The sequence below is a fragment of the Pholcus phalangioides genome, unplaced genomic scaffold (assembly GCF_987345545.1).
Source record: "Pholcus phalangioides strain wild (caught in Gottingen) unplaced genomic scaffold, Ppha-v1.0 ptg000003l_1, whole genome shotgun sequence".
NCBI lineage: Eukaryota > Metazoa > Arthropoda > Arachnida > Araneae > Pholcidae > Pholcus > Pholcus phalangioides.
This window is the reverse complement of record NW_028301596.1, coordinates 25,385,678-25,413,538: the sequence shown is the minus strand read 5'-3', so window position 1 is coordinate 25,413,538 and position 27,861 is coordinate 25,385,678. Positions and strand designations below refer to the sequence as shown.

Sequence of the window (27,861 nt, the reverse complement as noted above, 5' to 3'; positions counted from 1 at the left end):
GGTGTGAAAATTTAAAATTCAAACTAAAGTGTGGAATTTTCACCCGATTCAAAGTTGAAATATAAATATGGTTCTGTTTTCCCTATCCGTGATGAAATTTTCTACAAAATAAACATGAAAACTTTTCAATAGCTCAAAAAAATTTATTTTGAAAAACCGACAGGACCCTCCCTTACAGATGTGAAAATTTAAAATTCAAGCTCATGTGTTGATTTTTCTCCCGATTCAAACTTGAAACATAAATATGGTTCCGTTTTCCCTATCCGTGATAAAATTCTCTACAAAATAAACATGAAAACTTTTCAATAGCTCGAAAAAGGTAATTTTAAAAAAACCGACAGGACACTCCCTTACAGGTGTGAAAATTTAAAATTCAAACTAAAGTGTGGAATTTTCTCCCGAATCAAAGTTGAAATATAAATATGGTTCTGTTTTCCCTATCCGTGATGAAATTCTCTACAAAATAAACATGAAAACTTTTCAATAGCTCGAAAAAATTTATTTTGAAAAACCAACAGGACCCTCCCTTACAGGTGTGAAAATTTATAATTCAAACTAAAGTGTTCATTTTTCTCCCGATTCAAAGTTGAAACATAAATATGGTTCAGTTTTCCCTATCCGTGATGAAATTCTCTACAAAATAAACATGAAAACTTTTCCATAGCTCGAAAAAGGTAATTTTAAAAAAACCGACAGGACACTCCCTTACAGGTGTGAAAATTTAAAATTCAAACTAAAGTGTGGAATTTTCTCCCGATTCAAAGTTGAAATATAAATATGGTTCTGTTTTCCCTATCCGTGATGAAATTCTCTACAAAATAAACATGAAAACTTTTCAATAGCTCGAAAAAAGTAATTTTAAAAAAACCGACAGGACCCTCCCTTACAGGTGTGAAAATTTAAAATTCAAACTAAAGTGTGGAATTTTCTCCCGAATCAAAGCTGAAATATAAATATGGTTCTGTTTTCCCTATCCGTGATGAAATTCTCTACAAAATAAACATGAAAACTTTTCAATAGCTCGAAAAAAGTAATTTTAAAAAAACCGACAGGACCCTCCCTTACAGATGTGAAAATTTAAAATTCAAGCTCATGTGTTGATTTTTCTCCCGATTCAAAGTTGAAACATAAATATGGTTCAGTTTTCCCTATCCGTGATGAAATTCTCTACAAAATAAACATGAAAACTTCTCAATAGCTCGAAAAAGGTAATTTTAAAAAAAACCGACAGGACCCTCCCTTACAGGTGTGAAAATTTAAAATTCAAACTAAAGTGTGGAATTTTCTCCCGATTCAAATTTGAAATATAAATATGGTTCTGTTTTCCCTATCCGTGATGAAATTCTCTACAAAATAAACGTGAAAACTTTTCAATAGCTCGAAAAAAGTAATTTTAAAAAAACCGACAGGACCCTCCCTTACAGATGTGAAAATTTAAAATTCAAGCTCATGTATTGATTTTTCTCACGATTCAAACTTGAAACATAAATATGGTTCTGTTTTCCCTATCCGTAATGAAATTCTCTACAAAATAAACATGAAAACTTTTCAATACCTCGAAAAAAGGAATTTTAAAAACACCGACAGGACCCTCCCTTACAGGTGTGAAAATTTAAAATTCAAACTAAAGTGTTGATTTTTCTCCCGATTCAAAGTTGAAATATAAATATGGTTCTGTTTTCCCTATCCGTCATGAAATTCTCTACAAAATAAACATGAAAACTTTTCAATAGCTCGAAAAAATTTATTTTGAAAAAACCGAAAGGATCCTCCTTTACATTATGAAAATTTAAAATTCAAACTAAAGTGTGGAATTTTCTCCCGATTCAAAGTTGAAATATAAATATGGTTCTGTTTTCCCTATCCGTGATGAAATTCTCTACAAAATAAACATGAAAACTTTTCAATAGCTCGAAAAAAGTCATTTCGAAAAAACCGAAAGGATCCTCCTTTACATTATGAAAATTTAAAATTCAAACTAAAGTGTGGAATTTTCTCCCGATTAAAAGTTGAAATATAAATATGGTTCTGTTTTCCCTATCCGTGATGAAATTCTCTACACAATAAACATGAAAACTTTTCAATAGCTCGAAAAAAGTAATTTTAAAAAAACCGACATGACCCTCCCTTACAGGTGTGAAAATCTAAAATTCAAACTCATGTGTGAATTTTTCTGACGATTGAAACTCCAGGTATAAATTTGGTTTTTTTTGCCTATCCGTAATGAAACTCTCTACAAAATAAACATGAAAATCTTTCAATAGCTCAAAAAAATTTATTTTGAAAAAACCGACAGGACCCTTCCCCTCCCTTACAGGTGTGAAAATTTAAAATTCAAACTAAAGTGTGGATTTTACTCCCGATTCAAACTCGAGGCATAAATTTGTTTTTGTTTTCCCTATCGGTGATGAAATTCTCTACAAAATAAACATGAAAACTTCTCAATAGCTGCAAAAAAGTTATTTCGAAAAAACCGACAGGACCCTCCTTTACATTATGAAAATTTATAATTCAAACTAAAGTGTGGAATTTTCTCCCGATTCAAACTCGAAACATAAATATGGTTTTGCTTTCCCTATCCGTGATGAAATTCTCTACAAAATACAAAATAAACATGAAAACTTTTCAATAGCTCGAAAAAAGTAATTTTTAAAAAACCAACAGGACCCCCTTCCCATACAGGTGTAAAATTTAAAATTCAAACTCATGTGTTGATTTTTCTCCAGATTCAAACTTGAAACATAAATATGGTTCTGTTTTCCCTATCCGTAATGAAATTCTCTATAAAATAAACATGAAAACTTTTCAATAGCTCGAAAAAATTTATTTTGAAAAACCGACAGGACCCTCCCTTACAGATGTGAAAATTTAAAATTCAAGTACGTGTTGATTTTTCACCAGATTCAAACTTGTAACATAAGTATTGTTCTGTTTTCCCTATCCGTGATGAAATTCTCTACAAAATAAACATGAAACCTTTTCAATAGCTCGAAAAAATTTATTTTGAAAAACCGACAGGACCCTCCCTTACAGGTGTGAAAATTTAAAATTCAAACCAAAGTGTGGAATTTTCTCCCGATTCAAAGTTGAAATATAAATATGGTTCTGTTTTCCCTATCCGTGATGAAATTCTCTACAAAATAAACATGAAAATTTTCAATAGCTCGAAAAAATTTCTTTTGAAAAACCGACAGGACCCTCCCTTACAGGTGTGAAAATTTAAAATTCAAACCAAAGTGTGGAATTTTCTCCCGATTCAAAGTTGAAATATAAATATGTTTCTGTCTTCCCTATCCGTGATGACATTCTCCACAAAATAAACATGAAAACTTTTCAATAGTTCGAAAAAAGTAATTTTAAAAAAACCGACAGGACCCTCAATTACAGATGTGAAAATCTAAAATTCAAACTCATGTGTGGATTTTTCTGACGATTGAAACTCCAGGCATAAATTTGGTTTTTTTTCCCTATCCGTAATGACATTTTCTACAAAATAAACATGAAAATCTTCCAATAGCTCAAAAAAATTTATTTTGAAAAAACCGACAGGACCCTTCCCCTCCCTTACAGGTGTCAAAATTTAAAATTCAAGCTCATGTGTTTATTTTTCTCCCGAATCAAACTTGAAACATAAATATGGTTCTGTTTTCCCTATCCGTGATGAAATTCTCTAGAAAATACAAAATAAACATGAAAACTTTTCAATAGCTCAAAAAAATTTATTTTGAAAAACCGACAGGACCCTCCCTTACAGGTGTGAAAATTTAAAATTCAAACTAAAGTGTGGAATTTTCTCCCGATTAAAAGTTGAAATATAAATATGGTTCTGTTTTCCCTATCCGTGATGAAATTCTCTAGAAAATAAACATGAAAACTTTTCAATAGCTCGAAAAAAGTTATTTTGAAAAAACCGACATGACCCTCCCTTACAGGTGTGAAAATCTAAAATTCAAACTCATGTGTGAATTTTTCTGACGATTGAAACTCCAGGTATAAATTTGGTTTTTTTTGCCTATCCGTAATGAAACTCTCTACAAAATAAACATGAAAATCTTTCAATAGCTCAAAAAAATTTATTTTGAAAAAACCGACAGGACCCTTCCCCTCCCTTACAGGTGTGAAAATTTAAAATTCAAACTAAAGTGTGCATTTTACTCCCGATTCAAACTCGAGGCATAAATTTGTTTTTGTTTTCCCTATCGGTGATGAAATTCTCTACAAAATAAACATGAAAACTTGTCAATAGCTGGAAAAAAGTTATTTCGAAAAAACCGACAGGACCCTCCTTTACATTATGAAAATTTATAATTCAAACTAAAGTGTGGAATTTTCTCCCGATTCAAACTCGAAACATAAATATGGTTTTGCTTTCCCTATCCGTGATGAAATTCTCTACAAAATACAAAATAAACATGAAAACTTTTCAATAGCTCGAAAAAAGTAATTTTCAAAAAACCAACAGGACCCCCTTCCCATACAGGTGTAAAATTTAAAATTCAAACTCATGTGTTGATTTTTCTCCAGATTCAAACTTGAAACATAAATATGGTTCTGTTTTCCCTATCCGTAATGAAATTCTCTATAAAATAAACATGAAAACTTTTCAATAGCTCGAAAAAATTTATTTTGAAAAACCGACAGGACCCTCCCTTACAGATGTGAAAATTTAAAATTCAAGCACGTGTTGATTTTTCACCAGATTCAAACTTGTAACATAAGTATTGTTCTGTTTTCCCTATCCGTGATGAAATTCTCTACAAAATAAACATGAAACCTTTTCAATAGCTCGAAAAAATTTATTTTGAAAAACCGACAGGACCCTCAATTACAGATGTGAAAATCTAAAATTCAAACTCATGTGTGGATTTTTCTGACGATTGAAACTCCAGGCATAAATTTGGTTTTTTTTCCCTATCCGTAATGACATTTTCTACAAAATAAACATGAAAATCTTCCAATAGCTCAAAAAAATTTATTTTGAAAAAACCGACAGGACCCCCCCCCCCCCTCCCTTACAGGTGTCAAAATTTAAAATTCAAACTAAAGTGTGGAATTTTCTCCCGATTCAAACTCGAAACATAAATATGGTTTTGCTTTCCCTATCCGTGATGAAATTCTCTACAAAATACAAAATAAACATGAAAACTTTTCAATAGCTCGAAAAAAGTAATTTTCAAAAAACCGACAGGACCCTCCCTTACAGGTGTGAAAATTTAAAATTCAAACTAAAGTGTGGAATTTTCTCCCGATTCAAAGTTGAAATATAAATATGGTTCTGTTTTCCCTATCCGTCATGAAATTCTCTACAAAATAAACATGAAAATTTTCAATAGCTCGAAAAAATTTATTTTGAAAAAACCGAAAGGACCCTCCCTTACAGGTGTGAAAATTTAAAATTCAAACTAAAGTGTGGAATTTTCTCCCGATTCAAAGTTGAAATATAAATATGTTTCTGTCTTCCCTATCCGTGATGACATTCTCCACAAAATAAACATGAAAACTTTTCAATAGTTCGAAAAAAGTAATTTTAAAAAAACCGACAGGACCCTCAATTACAGATGTGAAAATCTAAAATTCAAACTCATGTGTGGATTTTTCTGACGATTGAAACTCCAGGCATAAATTTGGTTTTTTTTCCCTATCCGTAATGACATTTTCTACAAAATAAACATGAAAATCTTCCAATAGCTCAAAAAAATTTATTTTGAAAAAACCGACAGGACCCCCCCCCCTCCCTTACAGGTGTGAAAATTTAAAATTCAAACTAAAGTGTGGATTTTACTCCCGATTCAAACTCGAGGCATAAATTTGTTTTTGTTTTCCCTATCGGTGATGAAATTCTCTACAAAATAAACATGAAAACTTCTCAATAGCTGGAAAAAAGTTATTTCGAAAAAACCGACAGGACCCTCCTTTACATTATGAAAATTTATAATTCAAACTAAAGTGTGGAATTTTCTCCCGATTCAAACTCGAAACATAAATATGGTTTTGCTTTCCCTATCCGTGATGAAATTCTCTACAAAATACAAAATAAACATGAAAACTTTTCAATAGCTCGAAAAAAGTAATTTTCAAAAAACCAACAGGACCCCCTTCCCATACAGGTGTAAAATTTAAAATTCAAACTCATGTGTTGATTTTTCTCCAGATTCAAACTTGAAACATAAATATGGTTCAGTTTTCCCTATCCGTGATGAAATTCTCTACAAAATAAACATGAAAACTTTTCAATAGCTCGAAAAAGGTAATTTTAAAAAAACCGACAGGACACTCCCTTACAGGTGTGAAAATTTAAAATTCAAACTAAAGTGTGGAATTTTCTCCCGATTCAAAGTTGAAATATAAATATGGTTCTGTTTTCCCTATCCGTGATGAAATTCTCTACAAAATAAACGTGAAAACTTTTCAATAGCTCGAAAAAAGTAATTTTAAAAAAACCGACAGGACCCTCCCTTACAGGTGTGAAAATTTAAAATTCAAACTCATGTGTTGATTTTTCTCCCGATTCAAAGTTGAAATATAAATATAGTTCTGTTTTTCCTATCCGTGATGAAATTTTCTACAAAATAAACATGAAAACTTTTCAATAGCTCGAAAAAAGTAATTTTAAAAAAACCGACAGGACCCTCCCTTACAGGTGTGAAAATTTAAAATTCAAACTCATGTGTTGATTTTTCTCCCGATTCAAAGTTGAAATATAAATATGGTTCTGTTTTCCCTATCCGTCATGAAATTCTCTACAAAATAAACATGAAAACTTTTCAATAGCTCGAAAAAATTTATTTTGAAAAAACCGAAAGGATCCTCCTTTACATTATGAAAATTTAAAATTCAAACTAAAGTGTGGAATTTTCTCCCGATTCAAAGTTGAAATATAAATATGGTTCTGTTTTCCCTATCCGTGATGAAATTCTCTACAAAATAAACATGAAAACTTTTCAATAGCTCGAAAAAAGTCATTTCGAAAAAACCGAAAGGATCCTCCTTTACATTATGAATATTTAAAATTCAAACTAAAGTGTGGAATTTTCTCCCGATTAAAAGTTGAAATATAAATATGGTTCTGTTTTCCCTATCCGTGATGAAATTCTCTACACAATAAACATGAAAACTTTTCAATAGCTCGAAAAAAGTAATTTTAAAAAAACCGACAGGACCCTCCCTTACAGGTGTGAAAATTTAAAATTCAAACTAAAGTGTGGAATTTTCTCCCGATTCAAAGTTGAAATATAAATATGGTTCTGTTTTCCCTATCCGTGATGAAATTCTCTACAAAATAAACGTGAAAACTTTTCAATAGCTCGAAAAAAGTAATTTTAAAAAAACCGACAGGACCCTCCCTTACAGGTGTGAAAATTTAAAATTCAAACTCATGTGTTGATTTTTCTCCCGATTCAAAGTTGAAATATAAATATAGTTCTGTTTTTCCTATCCGTGATGAAATTTTCTACAAAATAAACATGAAAACTTTTCAATAGCTCGAAAAAAGTAATTTTAAAAAAACCGACAGGACCCTCCCTTACAGGTGTGAAAATTTAAAATTCAAACTCATGTGTTGATTTTTCTCCCGATTCAAAGTTGAAATATAAATATGGTTCTGTTTTCCCTATCCGTCATGAAATTCTCTACAAAATAAACATGAAAACTTTTCAATAGCTCGAAAAAATTTATTTTGAAAAAACCGAAAGGATCCTCCTTTACATTATGAAAATTTAAAATTCAAACTAAAGTGTGGAATTTTCTCCCGATTCAAAGTTGAAATATAAATATGGTTCTGTTTTCCCTATCCGTGATGAAATTCTCTACAAAATAAACATGAAAACTTTTCAATAGCTCGAAAAAAGTCATTTCGAAAAAACCGAAAGGATCCTCCTTTACATTATGAATATTTAAAATTCAAACTAAAGTGTGGAATTTTCTCCCGATTAAAAGTTGAAATATAAATATGGTTCTGTTTTCCCTATCCGTGATGAAATTCTCTACACAATAAACATGAAAACTTTTCAATAGCTCGAAAAAAGTAATTTTAAAAAAACCGACAGGACCCTCCCTTACAGGTGTGAAAATTTAAAATTCAAACTAAAGTGTGGAATTTTCTCCCGATTAAAAGTTGAAATATAAATATGGTTCTGTTTTCCCTATCCGTGATGAAATTCTCTAGAAAATAAACATGAAAACTTTTCAATAGCTCGAAAAAAGTTATTTTGAAAAAACCGACATGACCCTCCCTTACAGGTGTGAAAATCTAAAATTCAAACTCATGTGTGAATTTTTCTGACGATTGAAACTCCAGGTATAAATTTGGTTTTTTTTGCCTATCCGTAATGAAACTCTCTACAAAATAAACATGAAAATCTTTCAATAGCTCAAAAAAATTTATTTTGAAAAAACCGACAGGACCCTTCCCCTCCCTTACAGGTGTGAAAATTTAAAATTCAAACTAAAGTGTGGATTTTACTCCCGATTCAAACTCGAGGCATAAATTTGTTTTTGTTTTCCCTATCGGTGATGAAATTCTCTACAAAATAAACATGAAAACTTGTCAATAGCTGGAAAAAAGTTATTTCGAAAAAACCGACAGGACCCTCCTTTACATTATGAAAATTTATAATTCAAACTAAAGTGTGGAATTTTCTCCCGATTCAAACTCGAAACATAAATATGGTTTTGCTTTCCCTATCCGTGATGAAATTCTCTACAAAATACAAAATAAACATGAAAACTTTTCAATAGCTCGAAAAAAGTAATTTTCAAAAAACCAACAGGACCCCCTTCCCATACAGGTGTAAAATTTAAAATTCAAACTCATGTGTTGATTTTTCTCCAGATTCAAACTTGAAACATAAATATGGTTCTGTTTTCCCTATCCGTAATGAAATTCTCTATAAAATAAACATGAAAACTTTTCAATAGCTCGAAAAAATTTATTTTGAAAAACCGACAGGACCCTCCCTTACAGATGTGAAAATTTAAAATTCAAGCACGTGTTGATTTTTCACCAGATTCAAACTTGTAACATAAGTATTGTTCTGTTTTCCCTATCCGTGATGAAATTCTCTACAAAATAAACATGAAACCTTTTCAATAGCTCGAAAAAATTTATTTTGAAAAACCGACAGGACCCTCAATTACAGATGTGAAAATCTAAAATTCAAACTCATGTGTGGATTTTTCTGACGATTGAAACTCCAGGCATAAATTTGGTTTTTTTTCCCTATCCGTAATGACATTTTCTACAAAATAAACATGAAAATCTTCCAATAGCTCAAAAAAATTTATTTTGAAAAAACCGACAGGACCCCCCCCCCTCCCTTACAGGTGTCAAAATTTAAAATTCAAACTAAAGTGTGGATTTTACTCCCGATTCAAACTCGAGGCATAAATTTGTTTTTGTTTTCCCTATCGGTGATGAAATTCTCTACAAAATAAACATGAAAACTTCTCAATAGCTGGAAAAAAGTTATTTCGAAAAAACCGACAGGACCCTCCTTTACATTATGAAAATTTATAATTCAAACTAAAGTGTGGAATTTTCTCCCGATTCAAACTCGAAACATAAATATGGTTTTGCTTTCCCTATCCGTGATGAAATTCTCTACAAAATACAAAATAAACATGAAAACTTTTCAATAGCTCGAAAAAAGTAATTTTCAAAAAACCGACAGGACCCTCCCTTACAGGTGTGAAAATTTAAAATTCAAACTAAAGTGTGGAATTTTCTCCCGATTCAAAGTTGAAATATAAATATGGTTCTGTTTTCCCTATCCGTCATGAAATTCTCTACAAAATAAACATGAAAATTTTCAATAGCTCGAAAAAATTTATTTTGAAAAAACCGAAAGGACCCTCCCTTACAGGTGTGAAAATTTAAAATTCAAACTAAAGTGTGGAATTTTCTCCCGATTCAAAGTTGAAATATAAATATGTTTCTGTCTTCCCTATCCGTGATGACATTCTCCACAAAATAAACATGAAAACTTTTCAATAGTTCGAAAAAAGTAATTTTAAAAAAACCGACAGGACCCTCAATTACAGATGTGAAAATCTAAAATTCAAACTCATGTGTAGATTTTTCTGACGATTGAAACTCCAGGCATAAATTTGGTTTTTTTTCCCTATCCGTAATGACATTTTCTACAAAATAAACATGAAAATCTTCCAATAGCTCAAAAAAATTTATTTTGAAAAAACCGACAGGACCCCCCCCCCCCTCCCTTACAGGTGTGAAAATTTAAAATTCAAACTAAAGTGTGGATTTTACTCCCGATTCAAACTCGAGGCATAAATTTGTTTTTGTTTTCCCTATCGGTGATGAAATTCTCTACAAAATAAACATGAAAACTTCTCAATAGCTGGAAAAAAGTTATTTCGAAAAAACCGACAGGACCCTCCTTTACATTATGAAAATTTATAATTCAAACTAAAGTGCGGAATTTTCTCCCGATTCAAACTCGAAACATAAATATGGTTTTGCTTTCCCTATCCGTGATGAAATTCTCTACAAAATACAAAATAAACATGAAAACTTTTCAATAGCTCGAAAAAAGTAATTTTCAAAAAACCAACAGGACACTCCCTTACAGGTGTGAAAATTTAAAATTCAAACTAAAGTGTGGAATTTTCTCCCGATTCAAAGTTGAAATATAAATATGGTTCTGTTTTCCCTATCCGTGATGAAATTCTCTAGAAAATAAACATGAAAACTTTTCAATAGCTCGAAAAAATTTATTTTGAAAAAACCGAAAGGATCCTCCTTTACATTATGAAAATTTAAAATTCAAACTAAAGTGTGGAATTTTCTCCCGATTCAAAGTTGAAATATAAATATGGTTCTGTTTTCCCTATCCGTGATGAAATTCTCTACAAAATAAACATGAAAACTTTTCAATAGCTCGAAAAAAGTCATTTCGAAAAAACCGAAAGGATCCTCCTTTACATTATGAATATTTAAAATTCAAACTAAAGTGTGGAATTTTCTCCCGATTAAAAGTTGAAATATAAATATGGTTCTGTTTTCCCTATCCGTGATGAAATTCTCTACACAATAAACATGAAAACTTTTCAATAGCTCGAAAAAAGTAATTTTAAAAAAACCGACAGGACCCTCCCTTACAGGTGTGAAAATTTAAAATTCAAACTAAAGTGTGGAATTTTCTCCCGATTAAAAGTTGAAATATAAATATGGTTCTGTTTTCCCTATCCGTGATGAAATTCTCTAGAAAATAAACATGAAAACTTTTCAATAGCTCGAAAAAAGTTATTTTGAAAAAACCGACATGACCCTCCCTTACAGGTGTGAAAATCTAAAATTCAAACTCATGTGTGAATTTTTCTGACGATTGAAACTCCAGGTATAAATTTGGTTTTTTTTGCCTATCCGTAATGAAACTCTCTACAAAATAAACATGAAAATCTTTCAATAGCTCAAAAAAATTTATTTTGAAAAAACCGACAGGACCCTTCCCCTCCCTTACAGGTGTGAAAATTTAAAATTCAAACTAAAGTGTGGATTTTACTCCCGATTCAAACTCGAGGCATAAATTTGTTTTTGTTTTCCCTATCGGTGATGAACTTCTCTACAAAATAAACATGAAAACTTCTCAATAGCTGGAAAAAAGTTATTTCAAAAAAACCGACAGGACCCTCCTTTACATTATGAAAATTTATAATTCAAACTAAAGTGTGGAATTTTCTCCCGATTCAAACTCGAAACATAAATATGGTTTTGCTTTCCCTATCCGTGATGAAATTCTCTACAAAATACAAAATAAACATGAAAACTTTTCAATAGCTCGAAAAAAGTAATTTTCAAAAAACCAACAGGACCCCCTTCCCATACAGGTGTAAAATTTAAAATTCAAACTCATGTGTTGATTTTTCTCCAGATTCAAACTTGAAACATAAATATGGTTCTGTTTTCCCTATCCGTAATGAAATTCTCTATAAAATAAACATGAAAACTTTTCAATAGCTCGAAAAAATTTATTTTGAAAAACCGACAGGACCCTCCCTTACAGATGTGAAAATTTAAAATTCAAGCACGTGTTGATTTTTCACCAGATTCAAACTTGTAACATAAGTATTGTTCTGTTTTCCCTATCCGTGATGAAATTCTCTACAAAATAAACATGAAACCTTTTCAATAGCTCGAAAAAATTTATTTTGAAAAACCGACAGGACCCTCCCTTACAGGTGTGAAAATTTAAAATTCAAACCAAAGTGTGGAATTTTCTCCCGATTCAAAGTTGAAATATAAATATGGTTCTGTTTTCCCTATCCGTCATGAAATTCTCTACAAAATAAACATGAAAATTTTCAATAGCTCGAAAAAATTTATTTTGAAAAACCGACAGGACCCTCCCTTACAGGTGTGAAAATTTAAAATTCAAACTAAAGTGTGGAATTTTCTCCCGATTCAAAGTTGAAATATAAATATGTTTCTGTCTTCCCTATCCGTGATGACATTCTCCACAAAATAAACATGAAAACTTTTCAATAGTTCGAAAAAAGTAATTTTAAAAAAACCGACAGGACCATCAATTACAGATGTGAAAATCTAAAATTCAAACTCATGTGTGGATTTTTCTGACGATTGAAACTCCAGGCATAAATTTGGTTTTTTTCCCCTATCCGTAATGACATTTTCTACAAAATAAACATGAAAATCTTCCAATAGCTCAAAAAAATTTATTTTGAAAAAACCGAGAGGACCCCCCCCCCCTCCCTTACAGGTGTCAAAATTTAAAATTCAAGCTCATGTGTTTATTTTTCTCCCGATTCAAACTTGAAACATAAATATGGTTCTGTTTTCCCTATCCGTGATGAAATTCTCTAGAAAATACAAAATAAACATGAAAACTTTTCAATAGCTCAAAAAAATTTATTTTGAAAAACCGACAGGACCCTCCCTTACAGGTGTGAAAATTTAAAATTCAAACTAAAGTGTGGAATTTTCTCCCGATTCAAAGTTGAAATATAAATATGGTTCTGTTTTCCCTATCCGTGATGAAATTCTCTACAAAATAAACATGAAAACTTTTTAATAGCTCGAAAAAATTTATTTTGAAAAACCGACAGGACTCTCCCTTACAGGTGTGAAAATTTAAAATTCAAACTAAAGTGTTGATTTTTCTCCCGATTCAAAGTTGAAACATAAATATGGTTCAGTTCTCCCTATCCGTGATCAAATTCTCTACAAAATAAACATGAAAACTTCTCAATAGCTGGAAAAAAGTAATTTTGAAAAAACAGACAGGACCCTCCCTTACAGGTGTGAAAATTTAAAATTCAAACTAAAGTGTGGAATTTTCTCCCGATTCAAAGTTGAAATATAAATATGTTTCTGTTTTCCCTATCCGTGATGACATTCTCCACAAAATAAACATGAAAACTTATCAATAGTTCGAAAAAAGTAATTTTAAAAAAACCGACAGGACCCTTAATTACAGATGTGAAAATCTAAAATTCAAACTCATGTGTGGATTTTTCTGACGATTGAAACTCCAGGCATAAATTTGGTTTTTTTTCCCTATCCGTAATGAAATTTTCTACAAAATAAACATGAAAATCTTCCAATAGCTCAAAAAAATTTATTTTGAAAAAACCGACAGGACCCCCCCTCCCTTACAGGTGTCACAATTTAAAATTCAAGCTCATGTGTTTATTTTTCTCCCGATTCAAACTTGAAACATAAATATGGTTCTGTTTTCCCTATCCGTGATGAAATTCTCTACAAAATAAACATGAAAACTTCTCAATAGCTGGAAAAAAGTAATTTTGAAAAAACAGACAGGACCCTCCCTTACAGGTGTGAAAATTTAAAATTCAAACTAAAGTGTGGAATTTTCTCCCGATTCAAAGTTGAAATATAAATATGTTTCTGTTTTCCCTATCCGTGATGACACAAAATAAACATGAAAACTTTTCAATAGTTCGAAAAAAGTAATTTTAAAAAAACCGACAGGTCCCTCAATTACAGGTGTGAAAATTTAAAATTCAAACTCATGTGTGGATTTATGGGAACCAATATGATATTTTTCAAGGAAAAAAATGATATTTAGGCAACGTTTGATTTTTTGAAAAAAAACCGAAGTGGTTTTTTTAAAAAAACCACTTGGTTAAAACCGTGGTTTAAACCAAACAACCCTGCTGTCTATACACATATATATAAGCAGTTCAAAAAATTTCGAAAGGTCAGGAACATAACGTTTGTTAAACTGCCATGCAAAATCCTGCAAACCCTGCTCTTATTATTTGGAAGCGTCTCTACTGAACCTCTAGCATTATTCAACATTTGTAGCATTGTGTCACCAACCTGAACCAAAGATGAAGATTATTGCACTTCATCTGGAAAAAGGGGTTATACTATCAGATGCATAAGGCTTTGCATTGCAAATATACGGAATCTTCAAGATGATTTCAGGATTTCATGTTGATCAAACGTGCAAACATTCTTTTCATCGTTTCATCAATCATCTCATGGTCAAAAAGATGTGAAATTGAAGAACTGAAACATTTTTGTTATGAAGCAATAATATTGCAATAAGTGCATTATGCATGCTGTTTAAGGTTATTAGTGATTGGTATAATATTAAAATTATTTCTCAACAGGGTTTGTTAACAATGGTCATGTTAGAAATAGTATATGATATGATTTACAGGAAAATTCTTTGATTCTCCAAAATTTTACCCCATAAAACTTATTAAGAATTTTAGTAAAATATATTATAAATTTCAACGCCCCTTAAAACATGGGGGCCAGGGATCATACGGAAACCAGGCACCATGTTTACTACGGAATATACTACTTAACAGTTTGAAACCACTGAATGAATTTTATCTATCATATAATCGATCAGAATTTTTTCTGCAAGTAAATTTCATGGTAAAATAAAAAAGACAATTCACAAGAGATACCAATAACAGTAAAAATTTTGCTGTGACTCTCAATATTTTTCTCTAAAAAATTTATTACTTTTTAGAAATGTTCATTAAATTTGAAATTATAAAGCACAATACGATAGATGCCACTTGTTAGAATCATGGGAAATCTCAGGAATTTTTATCACTTCTATGCAAAGTGTGGGCCTGACTAATTTCATGAATATACACTGCTGGCCACCGTAAATGCAACACCCTGAAGGAAGCATGCAAATAATATGAAATTTACAACATGCATTAGCGGAGGTGAGATATGCAAATGATTAGAATTTCAGCGCAGACGCACATCACGCGCGCCTGTGGCGCCACTTCAAAGCGCTATTTAAGGCTTGGAGATTTCGACGATTTGAAGTACGGCAATTGTGTTTTTCTTGTGGTTTTCTCAAAAAAACGATCAATTATGCCTCGTAGAAAACAGCGATCATCTTTTGATCAAGTATCCGAGTTCGACAGATGAAGGATAGTGGCCTACCGAGATTGTGGATTATCTTTCAGGGAAATCGGTAGTCGCGTTGGACGAAACCAAACAACTGTAATGCGGATATGTGATCGTTGGATGCAGTAGGGTACGACGGACCGACGTGTTCGATCGCATCCACCTCAGTGCACCACTTCACGTGATGACAGGCGTATTGTGCGTATGGCAGTGACGGATCGCTCAGCCACATCACGAACCACAGCACAGCACATTCAGTCTGTACCGCATCATCCAGTGTCTGCGCGTACCATTCGACGCCGTTTACAGCAGAGTGGTCTGTCCGCAAGACGTCCATTGCTTCGTCTACCCTTGACGCAGAACCACAGACGTCTCCGCCGCCAATGGTGCGATGAAAGAAGGATGTGGACGGCACAATTGAATGAAATTGTCTTTACTGACGAGTCACGCTTCTGTCTGCAACACCACGATGGTCGGATTCGAGTCTGGAGATACCGTGGAGAGAGGATGCTGAACAGCTGCGTTATGCACCGCCACACTGGTCCTGCACTGGGTATTAGGCATGGGGCGGTATTGGATATCACTCTAGCACTCCTCTAGTACACATTGCCGGTACTTTAAAAAGCCAGCGCTACATCTCAGAGGTGTTGGAGCCAGTTGTCCTTCCTTACCTTCAGGGCTTGCCCACAGCCATATTTCAACAGGATAATGCGCGACCACACGTGGCACGCATTGTCCAAAGGTTCTTCGTCAATCGCCAGATTGAATTGCTTCCCTGGCCAGCTCGCTCTCCGGATCTTTCGCCGATAGAAAACATGTGGTCCATGGTTGCTCAACGATTGACCCAGATTACATCCCCAGCTGCCACACCAGATCAACTTTGGCAACGCGTGGAAGCTGCTTGGTCTGCTGTACCCCAAGAACACATCCAAAGTCTCTTTGAATCAATGCCGAGGCGTGTGGCAGCGGTGATCTCCAACAATGGCGGCTACTCTGGCTACTGATTTTGGCAGGAACCACACTTCACAGAAGTCTATAAATTTAATCATTTGATGCTTGGTCAACATGTTATCTACAAAATAAATATTGTTGCGATATCTCTTGTCTTTCTTGGTGTTGCAATTTGGGTGGCCAGCAGTGTATATTAAAAAAACAGTTAATGTTACACAGAAAAAATTCATTATATTGAATACAATAAGACTTTTTCTCATTACACCGAGATTAACAGGTCTGTATAGATAAAAAAAATATTCAAGGACTCATTGCTAGCGAGAGAAAAATATTGGATTACCCCAGAGAAAAAAATACTTACCTAAAGCACATCTCTGCAATAATGTACCAAGTAAAGTTATTGTTGTGTCAGCTCCTTCTATACCATATCGTTTAACAGTAGCAAACTTTACAGAGCAGTACTTCTCTAACATCTAAAACAAAAATTTTTAATATTATCACAATTATTTTTGGATACATATCTTTTTTTCACACACACACAATGCTTAACCAGTCAAGTGGTTACGACGGCGTTTGACGTCGCTGCCATACGTAATGTTGGTGCCTACGATGGCATTTGCCGACGCGCCGACTTTTTTCAGTCTTTTTCACCAGTCAAGTGGTTAAGACGCCATTTGCTGTCGCTGATATATGTAATGGTGTTGCCTAAGACAGCATTTGCCGACACACAGACTTTTCTGTCTTTTTCACAGATATGACGAAATAATTTGTCATACATGTGCTGCCATCCTTCTACTTTATTATCTCATCACTAGATGGAGTTGACAATTATATTTCAAGGTCTGAGATTATTATTACTATTATCTTTGTCATGTTTTGCAAAGCTGCATCCCCATCGCTTTTTTTTTCTTTTCGATTTCCAATTCCCTTGCTAAGATCCATCTGTTTTATTACTCATGTATCTTTTAGCAAAGGTTCAACTATTATGGTTCCACATAAATCCATCAACAGCATTTCTTTTAGTCACAGGACATTATGACCACCCCTTCCCACTTTTGGGGTGTCATATTATGTCTCAACACATTCGAGCTATTAAAAAATATGCTATAAAAGAATATTTTAATATTTCAAACTTGCAAGAAAAGAGAAAAAAAGGGAAAAAGCGTGCGCATCTTCAAAAAAAAAGTGGGCACTGCGGGTAACGCTCTGAGAAATTAATTGGACAGTTGACTGGTTAAAAAGACAAATTTGCTGTTATTGGTGACTGATGATGTTTGTACTGCCAATAACTGCTTTATTGCCAATCAGACAATGGATGAGCAGGAGTCAATATTTAACCTGTGAGATTTGTTTTTTTCCAGCTTTTCATTAATCGAAAGTAGTTTCTAAGTTGTGCTAATCGTTGCAGTTATCTTCCTTGTCTGCTTTATGTCAAAAACTACAACTGATTATTGGCTCCAAACCCAGTTTGTACTACATGCAGATTTATGTACATAATAATAAACAAATAAAAAAATACATTGGAAAGACTAGATTTATAACGAAATTGTCACGTAACTATTATAGAAAATCAGTATTAAAAACTGGTACAGCTGATTATAAAGGCACCTTTTCCAGAGAATTTCTAGGCATCATTTGCCCTAATCTGATGCAGAGTTGTCGTAGTAAGTGTGAACATGATGACTTTTTTTGCGCTAAGGAATCACTGTGGTCAAGAATGTGCAATGGTCGAATTGCAAGCACATCTACAACATGACTATGACATACTCCAATCTGTTGTTGAACAAGCATTTTTGTGCTTTCACCTGACAGCCAGAACACAGTAGACAACATATTTTTCTTAAATAAGTTGTAGTTTTATTTGTTTAAGTACTTCATTTTTGTAATGTTTTCATGAATTACGAAATCGTGCAATGCTAATTAAATTATCGTTTTGCCCTGACTGGCTGTCATTTCCATTCTGCGAGCAAATTTCCCACATGTTTGGATGAATACAGTGTGTTGTTAATTTGATATTTTGTAGTATTTTGCCATTAAAAATTCCATTGCTTCAGGAATATTCTTGTAAATTTTGAAGTCATTCTGACGATGTTTTTTTTTTAAAGTGTTTTCTGTTTAAAGTGTGTATTATAATCACCCTGCATATCGTAAATCATTGCTAATTAATCTGCATTATTTATGCTTCATTAAATACATTATATTCACCTAATTTTTATAGCAGTTTTTGCAAAATAGTTTACTAATTAATCATACTGAAAGTATCTGGATAAAAACCTTTATATATTATACGGTTAATAATAACATTAAGAATTTTCAAACACAAAAAGTAATTCATTGAAGTTAAGAAAAATAACTAAATTGCAAAAGTGGATTTTTGTTAAAATGTAAGAAATATTTATAGATTAATTAATATGGGAATAATGTTAATTACTTTAATAAACATTTTATTTAACTTTTTAGAAGTTTGAATAATTTTTAAAATGTTTTTAATGTTAATGCTATTTAAACCAAAAAAAACCCCTAGTATTTGGGATTTTTTTTCGAAAAAACTGATTTTTTTTACCAACTCTGGCTTGGGGTTTAATATTGACTCAATTTTAAATATGATGATTAATGGAAGATATGGGCCCAAAAGGGTGATATGTTATATCGTATTCTTCTTCAAAGTTGGGAAATCAACTTCAGTCGACCACCACTGTAGCACAAGTGGGGTTCAAACATGAAACCTAGCTATGAGAGTCCGTCACTATGACCAATCAACCACCATAGCAGCAACTGCCCCCTGACTGTGAAATTTGTTAATTTTCAAAGAAATTTATTGCTTTTTATTAAATATGCTATTCCATCAAATGCCGTCCTGGGCACTATCCCCCCCTCTACCCTGGTTTTGGACCTGGTCACAATATAAAGTGACCAAGGCTATAAACAAAAAGTTACTGTCGCCCGGGACCAGTACAAATTTTTATACCCTTCCTCATTCAGTGCACGGGGAACCAGACCCAGCCCTCTCTTATTAAGGCCATGGCAGCGACTACTGCGAGACAAACCATTTTAATAATTTCCAAGGTCAAAAAGAAAAAAACTAAATCAAAATTTTAATTTTACAACACAACACAATATAGAACATAAGATGTTGATATTGAGTCAATAATCTGCATCATGCAGATGCTCTAAATAATGATATACTGTTACACTCTGCCGCTGTGGTGGTCGAGTGGTTATAGTGACGGACTCGCGATGCGAGGATCCGGGTTCGAACCCCACAGTGGTGGTCGGCTGAAGTTGGTTTTCTGTGGTTCCCAACTTCAAGGCGCTAATGCGAGCCGATCTCCCCGTTAAAAAGTCTCGCCACAGAGAGCAACAGTCCTACAACGATAAATCATTCAATCATAACACTTCACTCATAGTTAGAAAAACTTGTGGCAGATGGCAGCACTACACATAACAAGCATTACAGAGAAACAACAAAACTTCACGTCAGGTTTCACTACACGCACATTCCCGCATGTACCGATTCGTTGGGGGTTCCGGGGGGAGGGGGTGTGGGCGGGGTGCATGTGTGGTGTAGTAGTAGTAGGTAGGGCCTCCAAAAAATGGCTCGGGGATCCATGATGTTCTTAAGTCAGCCACCTCGTTGGGCAATTTGCCTGTTGTGACGTTGTATTTGTATACAGCCAGAAGCGGATAAAGGTCAGTTGACAGAGCAAAAAAAATACATATATATATATATTATGGCTCTTAAATAAGGAAAAAATATTTAAGTAGGGAGTTTTTCGGGGCCCTTCAGAAGTCGGGACCAAGCTCAGTGAACCCTCCGTTAAATCAACTTCTGTTTATGGTTCGAATGCCTTTTAACTGAGTTTAATATCCCTGATGACCAATTTTCAACTGATTTGAAAACCAGTTTTAAACTAAACAACAAAGTGCAGGATTTTGTGATCTTTTCACAAACTGTTCTTCTTTTGATCATGTTTGGGGCTATGTTTTCTGGATGACATTCAAATCCAGTTGAAAACATAGCACAAATTTTATTCCTAGATACATTGTAATTTTCAACAAAAATTATAGATCGTATAACTTTCAATCAGATGATTTTTCCAAAATAATTTCTTTTATTGTGGAAAATAAATTCAAAATACATATATGCTTTTTTAACATTGGCCAGAAGTAAGAATATTCTCCCGCTGCACTCAAGTTACTTTCTGCACAGGCCCTTTTAAATCATTATTTCAAATAAGATTTAACAAAAGTAACAATAGAACAAACAACAAATGTAACTAAAACGATGCTCCGAGAAAGGAATTTGGCCCTTGGTAGGTTTTGAAAATCAAATAAAATGAATGATGATTTTAAAATAAGATGAAAATGACAGAATGAGCCAACCTGTGGGGAAATAAAGAATTCTAGTAAAGGAGAGGGAAAAATTATTAGCTATACTTCGCCTTTCATGCTAGTTCGTTTCCACCGGCTTTTCTATAAAATGACAACTCTAACCAAGGGGCTTTCATTCCTAGCCCCTTGAAATCAAATTATGCTGACCAGTCTGACCAGCAGCGTAAGAAGGCAGGTGCGGGGGGTGCGGCCCGCATCAGGTACCAGCTCTGAGGGGTGACAAGCATTGCCGGTTTTGTATTAATGTGCCTTTTTGTTACATAAAATAACAAGTCAAATAATTTACATGGGCCTTTACAATTGCTAATTGCAGCAAATTGCGGGTGAATGATGTGATGCTGTAATAATTTAGTATTATTGTATGGTGAGTAGGTGGGGGAAAGGGTTTTCTGTCTTTCGTTTCTTTTGAACTGTATTGGTGCTCAAGGGAACAAACACCGGTCCTGGTGACCTATCATCTCATCCTTTCCAAAAATATCATTCACCCCAAGTCGTTCTGTGCAACAAGATCATATTTTCAACCCGAACATCATAATAATATTCAAAAATTGTCAACGAATGAGGTAAATACCACAAATTATTAAAAATTTCTTATGTATTTCGACATGCTGTGGGTGTCATCTTCAGAGGATAAGACTATCATGCTGACTGACTTTGCCGCTTGATTGATTTCCATATCTTCCATCTGGGTTGGTCAGTGAAAAGAAAAACTATACGTCTGTCCAAGTCAAACGTTGTGGCAAGAGTGAAGCAAAGCTCCTGCGTGTAAGTAAACTCGGTCAGTGAAGACGACACCCATAGCCAGGGGTAGCTCAAGCAAGAGTGCAAGGTGTGTGTCGCACCCGGGCAGCAGGTTGTAAGAGGCGCCACTGTGGTGGTAGAGTGGTCATAGTGACGGATTCACATTGCGAGGATCCAGGTTCGAACCCCACCGTCACCACCGTGGTGGTCGGCTGAAGTTGGTTTCCTGTGGTTCCGAACTTAGAGGTGCAAATGCAAGCCAATCTCCCCATTAAAGTCACGCCACAGAGAGCAACAGGCCTACAATGATAAATCATTCAATCCTCACATTTCACTCATAGTTAGAAAAACTGGTGACAGATGGCAGCACTACACATAACAAGCATTATACAGAAACAACCTTCACGTCAGGTTTCACTACACGCACATTCCATTCAACATGTACCAATTCGTTAGAGGTTCCGCAGAGGAATATCGACGAGGTGCATGTATGGTTTAGTAGTATGTTGTAAGGGGTGGCAGTGCAGCCTTTAGTTAAGACCCCAAAAATTTAACACAGTAAAAATTTACATGGCATCACCCTTTTGAGTCATACCTTGACAACAGAAATGTTCAGAAAATAGACAGGGCCTGTACTACCAGAAACAAGAATGTAAGCAATCGAAGCAATTCAAGTTAAAATCTGTACCTGTGCGGGACCCATCCCATAGCTTGTACATCATGTGTCAGGGTCCTCAGGCTGGAATCTTTCACTTAACCCAAGACAGATTTTCCATGGGATCCCTTCTACAGTTAATTTATTTAGTTTGAAGAAAAAATATATAAGGATTTAGTCCCAGGCTACTAAAATGGAGCCCTGTCAGTCCTACTTTTGGGGGGTCATGCCTCTCCCCCGCGACTTATCAAAACAATTCCTACGTCTTTTCATCTAATTTTGCGCCCCTCCAAAGCCGACAGAAAATTTTCTTTGATTTTTTCCGCCAATGAAACTTTTTTTTATCTATTCATCTCAAATTTAACACCCCTCTTGAACGGTGCCCCGTGTAGCCACAATACGTTGCATGGCCAAGCACCGTCCCTGTCTTCTTATCACAATGGGCAAGTGTGCATTTTGCTTCCATCACCCATGGCTCCACAAGGGCGGAGCTGACAGACCTCTAGCTGAGATTGTTATAAGAATTGTCCCTGGGGCCAGGGACACTTATCATAATTTTTTGGCTTATTCATGCTATAAATTAATATTAGAAAATCCTGTGAGAAGTCTGATTGAGGGGGCTCGCAAAAGATCCTAGCCTAGCGGGCCCTGCTCAAGGATGAAGGGGAAGGGGGTGCCATGCCCTTGCCCAGAATCTGTTCCAGAATAGTCAAATGAAAGCAAAGGAACAATTCAGCTTCTCACTTGGCCAGGCCCAGGAATACAAGAAACACCTTTGAAAAAAATTTATAGTAAAAATAATCTTGTTACTACGCCACTGATGCAGACGTTATATGGTATTATCCCAGGAAGAGTGCTAACGATAGTAGTTGAATGGAGAGAGGGAAAAAATAAGCGACCCTGAACCCATAAAGTTCTTTCTTAAAGAAAAGAGGAATGTCGACAGCAGAAAGATACAAGAGCGCAAGGTTGATGGGGTTTATTTGCTAAAAAAAAAGGGAAAAGGGACAAGTTTCTATAAGTGACTTTTAGTGGAAAAGTAAAATGTGCCGAGCCCTGAAAATTTTATACTACTTTTTTTAGCAGTTTATAATTTAATAAAAAAAGAATTCAAAGTCAAAAACTTTCAACTCACTTGGGTTTTCAGAAGATCTTCATAAATATACCTTCTTTCTTCTTGTGAGAATTTTGTATGTAATTGAATATTCTCAAAACTGTTATAGAAAAACTTTTTTTCTTCCTCCTAAAGCAGAAAACAAATTAACATTCATTGTATTATATCCTCTTAATCATGCAGTTCATACTCTTTGAAAGTAAGAAAATTCAAAGACTGTTCAAGCACTTTTCCAGGCAAAATTTTAAAATTCAAGGACATTTATATCGCAGTGGATAAAGATTGTGATTTCGAAAAAAAAAATGAAATTTAGATTTTTTTAATTTATGTTCAACTCATTGGTACTTATTTCAAATTTTGAGTTTGAAAAAAATGCTAATTTATTAAAGAGATAATTTTTAAAAACAATTATAATTCTCATTTCAAATTGCAGACAATGTCAAGTTCTAAAGGTCTTTTAGAAAGAAGTCATTCTAATTTAGAATGCAAGTAATCATACTTCTAGGATATGATATGATCCTTATATAACCAGTAATTCCCACAGGGTTGTTTTGTTTAAACCTTGGTTTTAACCAAGTGATTTCTTTAAAAAAACCAGTTTAGTTTTTTTCAAAAATCGAATAAAAGTGGCCTAAATATAATTTTTTTTTTTTTTTGGTCCTTAAATATCATATTGGTTTATTATATTAGCCAAAATTTTTCATTCTTACCACATTTTATGTTCTTGAGGACATTCTGATGGTATATCTTTAAATGGTATAAGGTGGTGAAAGTGGGTTTTTTCCCCAAAAAGTCTCATAAAAGTGGCCTGAATGTATGAATTTTTTTCATGTAAAGTATCTTGGTTATTCAAAGTTATATACAGAAGCCAGAATTTCTCATTCTTACCACATTTTCTAACTTTTGACTACATTCTGATGCTCTATATTTAGCAAATTTATGAATAAGGATTGCATTACACATCTAAATGTAGTGGTGCATTATCACACAGGGTTTTTCCTTCACAAAGAAACAACAACAGTAGTGACACAATCATGCTAGGGGCACACACACACACACAGGTGGTCTTATGAACCAATAAAGACACCAGCTGTCCCTAAAGGACAAAGTATACGTTGTCCTTTGTAAAGAAGGTATATACCATTCCATCAAAAATGTCGTTCGAGGCATTGCCCCCCCCCCCCAGTTTTGGATCTGATCACGGTATGTAGCAACCCGGGCCGCAAGTACGAACAAAAATTTACTATTGCCCGGGGCCGGTATCCATTTTTTTAACGGAAAAAGAGTAAACTTGGCACCCTGGGGGTGAACTATCTCTGCGGTCCTTAGCCGAAAAAAAGTAGTTAAGCCCCGATTTGTCCTTAGATGGCCAGTAGTTCGACTTTTCGGTACTATCTCTAAGCTAAGGACTTTTTTTTAGTAGTTACTTAGGACCGCTGCTAAGGACTGCCTAGCACCAGTCCTAAAGCAGCAAGAAAAGTAGTTCATGGCGGCCATCTTGGAAAAGAGGAAATTTCGTCTCTGGCCGTGAGTTCTCGCTGTGATATTTAGTGATGAAATATGCTGGTTTTTTTTTCGAATCAAACAATTTTTTACGATAATAATGACAGATAAAACTTGGATTATATCTTCGGTGTCATCAAAGTTGAAGTGATTCATCGTTATATCCTGCAAAACCAGATGTTGACATCGGCGATCGAAGCCACGACGAAGTGCTAGCATGTTCATTACTCAGGTAAGAATTATTTTATTGCTGTCGAACTATATAAGAAGAGTGTTTAGAAATATTCTTAATATTTTTTTGCTCGGTAAATGCGTTATTTAAGAAAATATAAATGGACAATGTCACGCAATCAATAGGGCAGTGGATCCCACTTGGTAATGCTGAAAAATATCAAATAGTCCATGTATACTTTGGATTGTATTGAAAATATTTACATGGCAAATGAAACATAAATCTGCAATTACGATAATATCAGATTGAAATTTTACATTCTATGTTTTTTGCCGTATTAATTTTTTTCAATGAAAAATTATGTCTAAATAAATTGAGCATGTGTGTAAATAAATAATTTGAATATTGTTGGCACAATAAAAATTGTGCTGGGATGACTATGCTATGAATAATCGCCTATAAATAAGGAAATTGAAAATTTGTGTTTTAGATCAACCTCCCTTCAATGCACAAAGTAACTAATAAGCTACAATTCATTGATAATAAATTACAGCACCTAAATGACCAAAAATTTAATTATTTTTTTGTGATGAGTAATGGTGAAATTGAAATAAAGCATGGTAAAAATTGGCAGTAATGTTAAATATTAATTTTTGTAAAACTTGTGCACTAAAGGATTAAAATATAGATTTGATATTTTGAACTGTTCAAATGAACAATATTGTAATACTTAGTGGAAGTTAAATTTTGAGAAAAAAATCATGTGCCACTTCTTGAAAAATTGCACTCTACAACTCGATCTGAGATGAGGAATATTTAATAAGGAATCATTATATTGTTTTGTTGATATGAAAAATGAAATTCGTACAATGGGACTAAAAAACAAAGTTGGAATTTCAGGCACAGTTTTTATTGAGGTATATACATAATAACTAGAGGAAGCAGATTAGTGTTAGAAACGTATTACTACTTCAGTATTTGGGTTATGACCTTGCTGTGTGTGTTCAAATTTAATTTTTTGCCAAAAATTGTTTTTGATTTTGTGTGTATGGGCAATGACAGAAAAAAAATTTCCATGTCGAATATTTAAGAACTTTAAAATATAGCATTTTGAGATGTTATGGAAGTGAAACTTTTGACAAGCATTTATTTTTTAACAATGTTGTTAGTAAACAGCTGAGAGATTATATATATATTAGTGTATATACATTTGTGAGACTTTTCTAACTCCGAAAAATTTTGTTTCCTAGGAACTTTGCTGTAGGTAGCTACGAAGTTATGTGAAGGTTTTCAAGGTTACCGAACAATTCTCCCAGAGCAAACAAAGGTAATTTTAATTCTTTGTATTTGACTTTGAGCAACAGTTTCCATTATTATTTTCATGTAAAATGAAATATTTCCATGCATGATTTAATGACATAAATTTTAACAATCATCATTTTCACTGATTTCATTTGTATCAACAACCCTAGTGGAACAAATACAGTCGAACCCGATTTAGCACCACCATCCCACCTACAGAATTTTGACGTTGTATCAGATCATAATCATAATAGCGTTTCGGAGAGGCTGTATTACATAAATTCACATGTTTATTAAGAAATGTTGTATTTCAGTGTCTTATTTATATTGCACCATGAATAAAATAACCTATTTATACACATTCAATTTTAAGTTGAGAAAATTCATAAAAATTGTAAACTGTAAAATCACTTGAATATTTCTCAACGTAAAACTTGACAGAAACATACTTCCCTCTGAAATTATTTTAATTTCAGCGACACATTTTATATGTGCAAAAACAAAATAAGCAAGGAGGAAAGGTGGCATTGTTTTTAGTCCATACCATATTGGTTTCTCTCGAGAAATATCTTGCTATGAGTAATTATCTTTATAATAATTTTTTCAGATACTATTGAAAGAACAACTGTTTTTGACATAATTGAATTGAGGAAATTAAGATAGACGATTTCTTAATGGCTACCTATACCACTCAAAATTTGACCAGTGCAAGTAAAAACATGTACTGTTGAAAAACTTGTCTTCGCTATATAAATGAGAGGGAGGACATTAAAAAAAAACTTTTAGAAGCTTTACTAACTGAAAAGCAATATTAATTCTTTGCAAAACGTGTTATATTTACTGATGAGCAAATTTTGTGAATGGAAATATTAAAACAATATACTTGACGACAAATAATATCATACTTTTTAACTAGTGAGACCATACAACACTGCAAAATTTCTATGTTAATTTAAATAGGGGTTCCCAGATCCACAAGAGGTTGCTAAGGATGTGTTTTAGAGCAAAGCTGAAAGAGTAGAGTGAAAATATATAGTAAGCTGCGTGCCAATAGGTTTTTGCACTTCATCTGTCTGACCAAAATTTTAGGGTAGAAACATGGCTCGAAAAATTTAAAAAGGCGCGGGCCAAATTTTTTGGCAGCCAAGCATATTTTTAGAAGAAATAATCCGAAGTAAAAAAAAATTATATTCAACTTTTTCAGCACTTAGTGATGATCTTCACATGTTGGAAGATTCAGACATAAACTCCAAATATTTTATGATCTGCATAGAAAATTTTAGGTGTCAGTATGAATTTTTTTTTTGCAATGTTCGCTCTTAAGATTTGCCAAGCCCTAGGTAAATACATCTAGTCATGAACATGTGCATCTAGACATGAACATGTGCATCTATGTGGAACGCCAGGCCTCCCTTGCAAAACACAGTTTATACATTTTGGATCCTACTGTGATAAAATGGTGGCGAGTCGACATTGCTATTGTGCACGAATTATCTCTACTTATACAACTAAAGACTGTGTTATAATTTGAAATCAAATATACAGTACATTTAAAGATTGATAAGCATAATAAAGGTGTTTTTTTCTTCCTCTTTCTAATTTCAGGTAAATCAACATTTGAAGATGCAGATGAAAATTTATGAATCTTAAAA

General features: G+C 33.5%; 1 protein-coding gene across 3 annotated transcripts in view; it reads right to left on the bottom strand.

The window, feature by feature from the left end:
- LOC149088343 (2-oxoadipate dehydrogenase complex component E1) overlaps window positions 1-27,861 on the bottom strand; it is an 846,788-nt gene that overhangs the window by 786,390 nt on the left and 32,537 nt on the right. For all 3 annotated transcript variants that reach the window (XM_089247246.1, XM_089247241.1, XM_089247249.1), the window contains exons 4-5: window positions 23,254-23,361; window positions 16,692-16,803 (exon numbers count right to left, since the gene is read on the bottom strand). In XM_089247246.1, coding sequence (XP_089103372.1) covers window positions 16,692-16,803; window positions 23,254-23,361 — 220 coding nt within the window. The remainder of the gene's footprint in view (window positions 1-16,691; window positions 16,804-23,253; window positions 23,362-27,861) is intronic.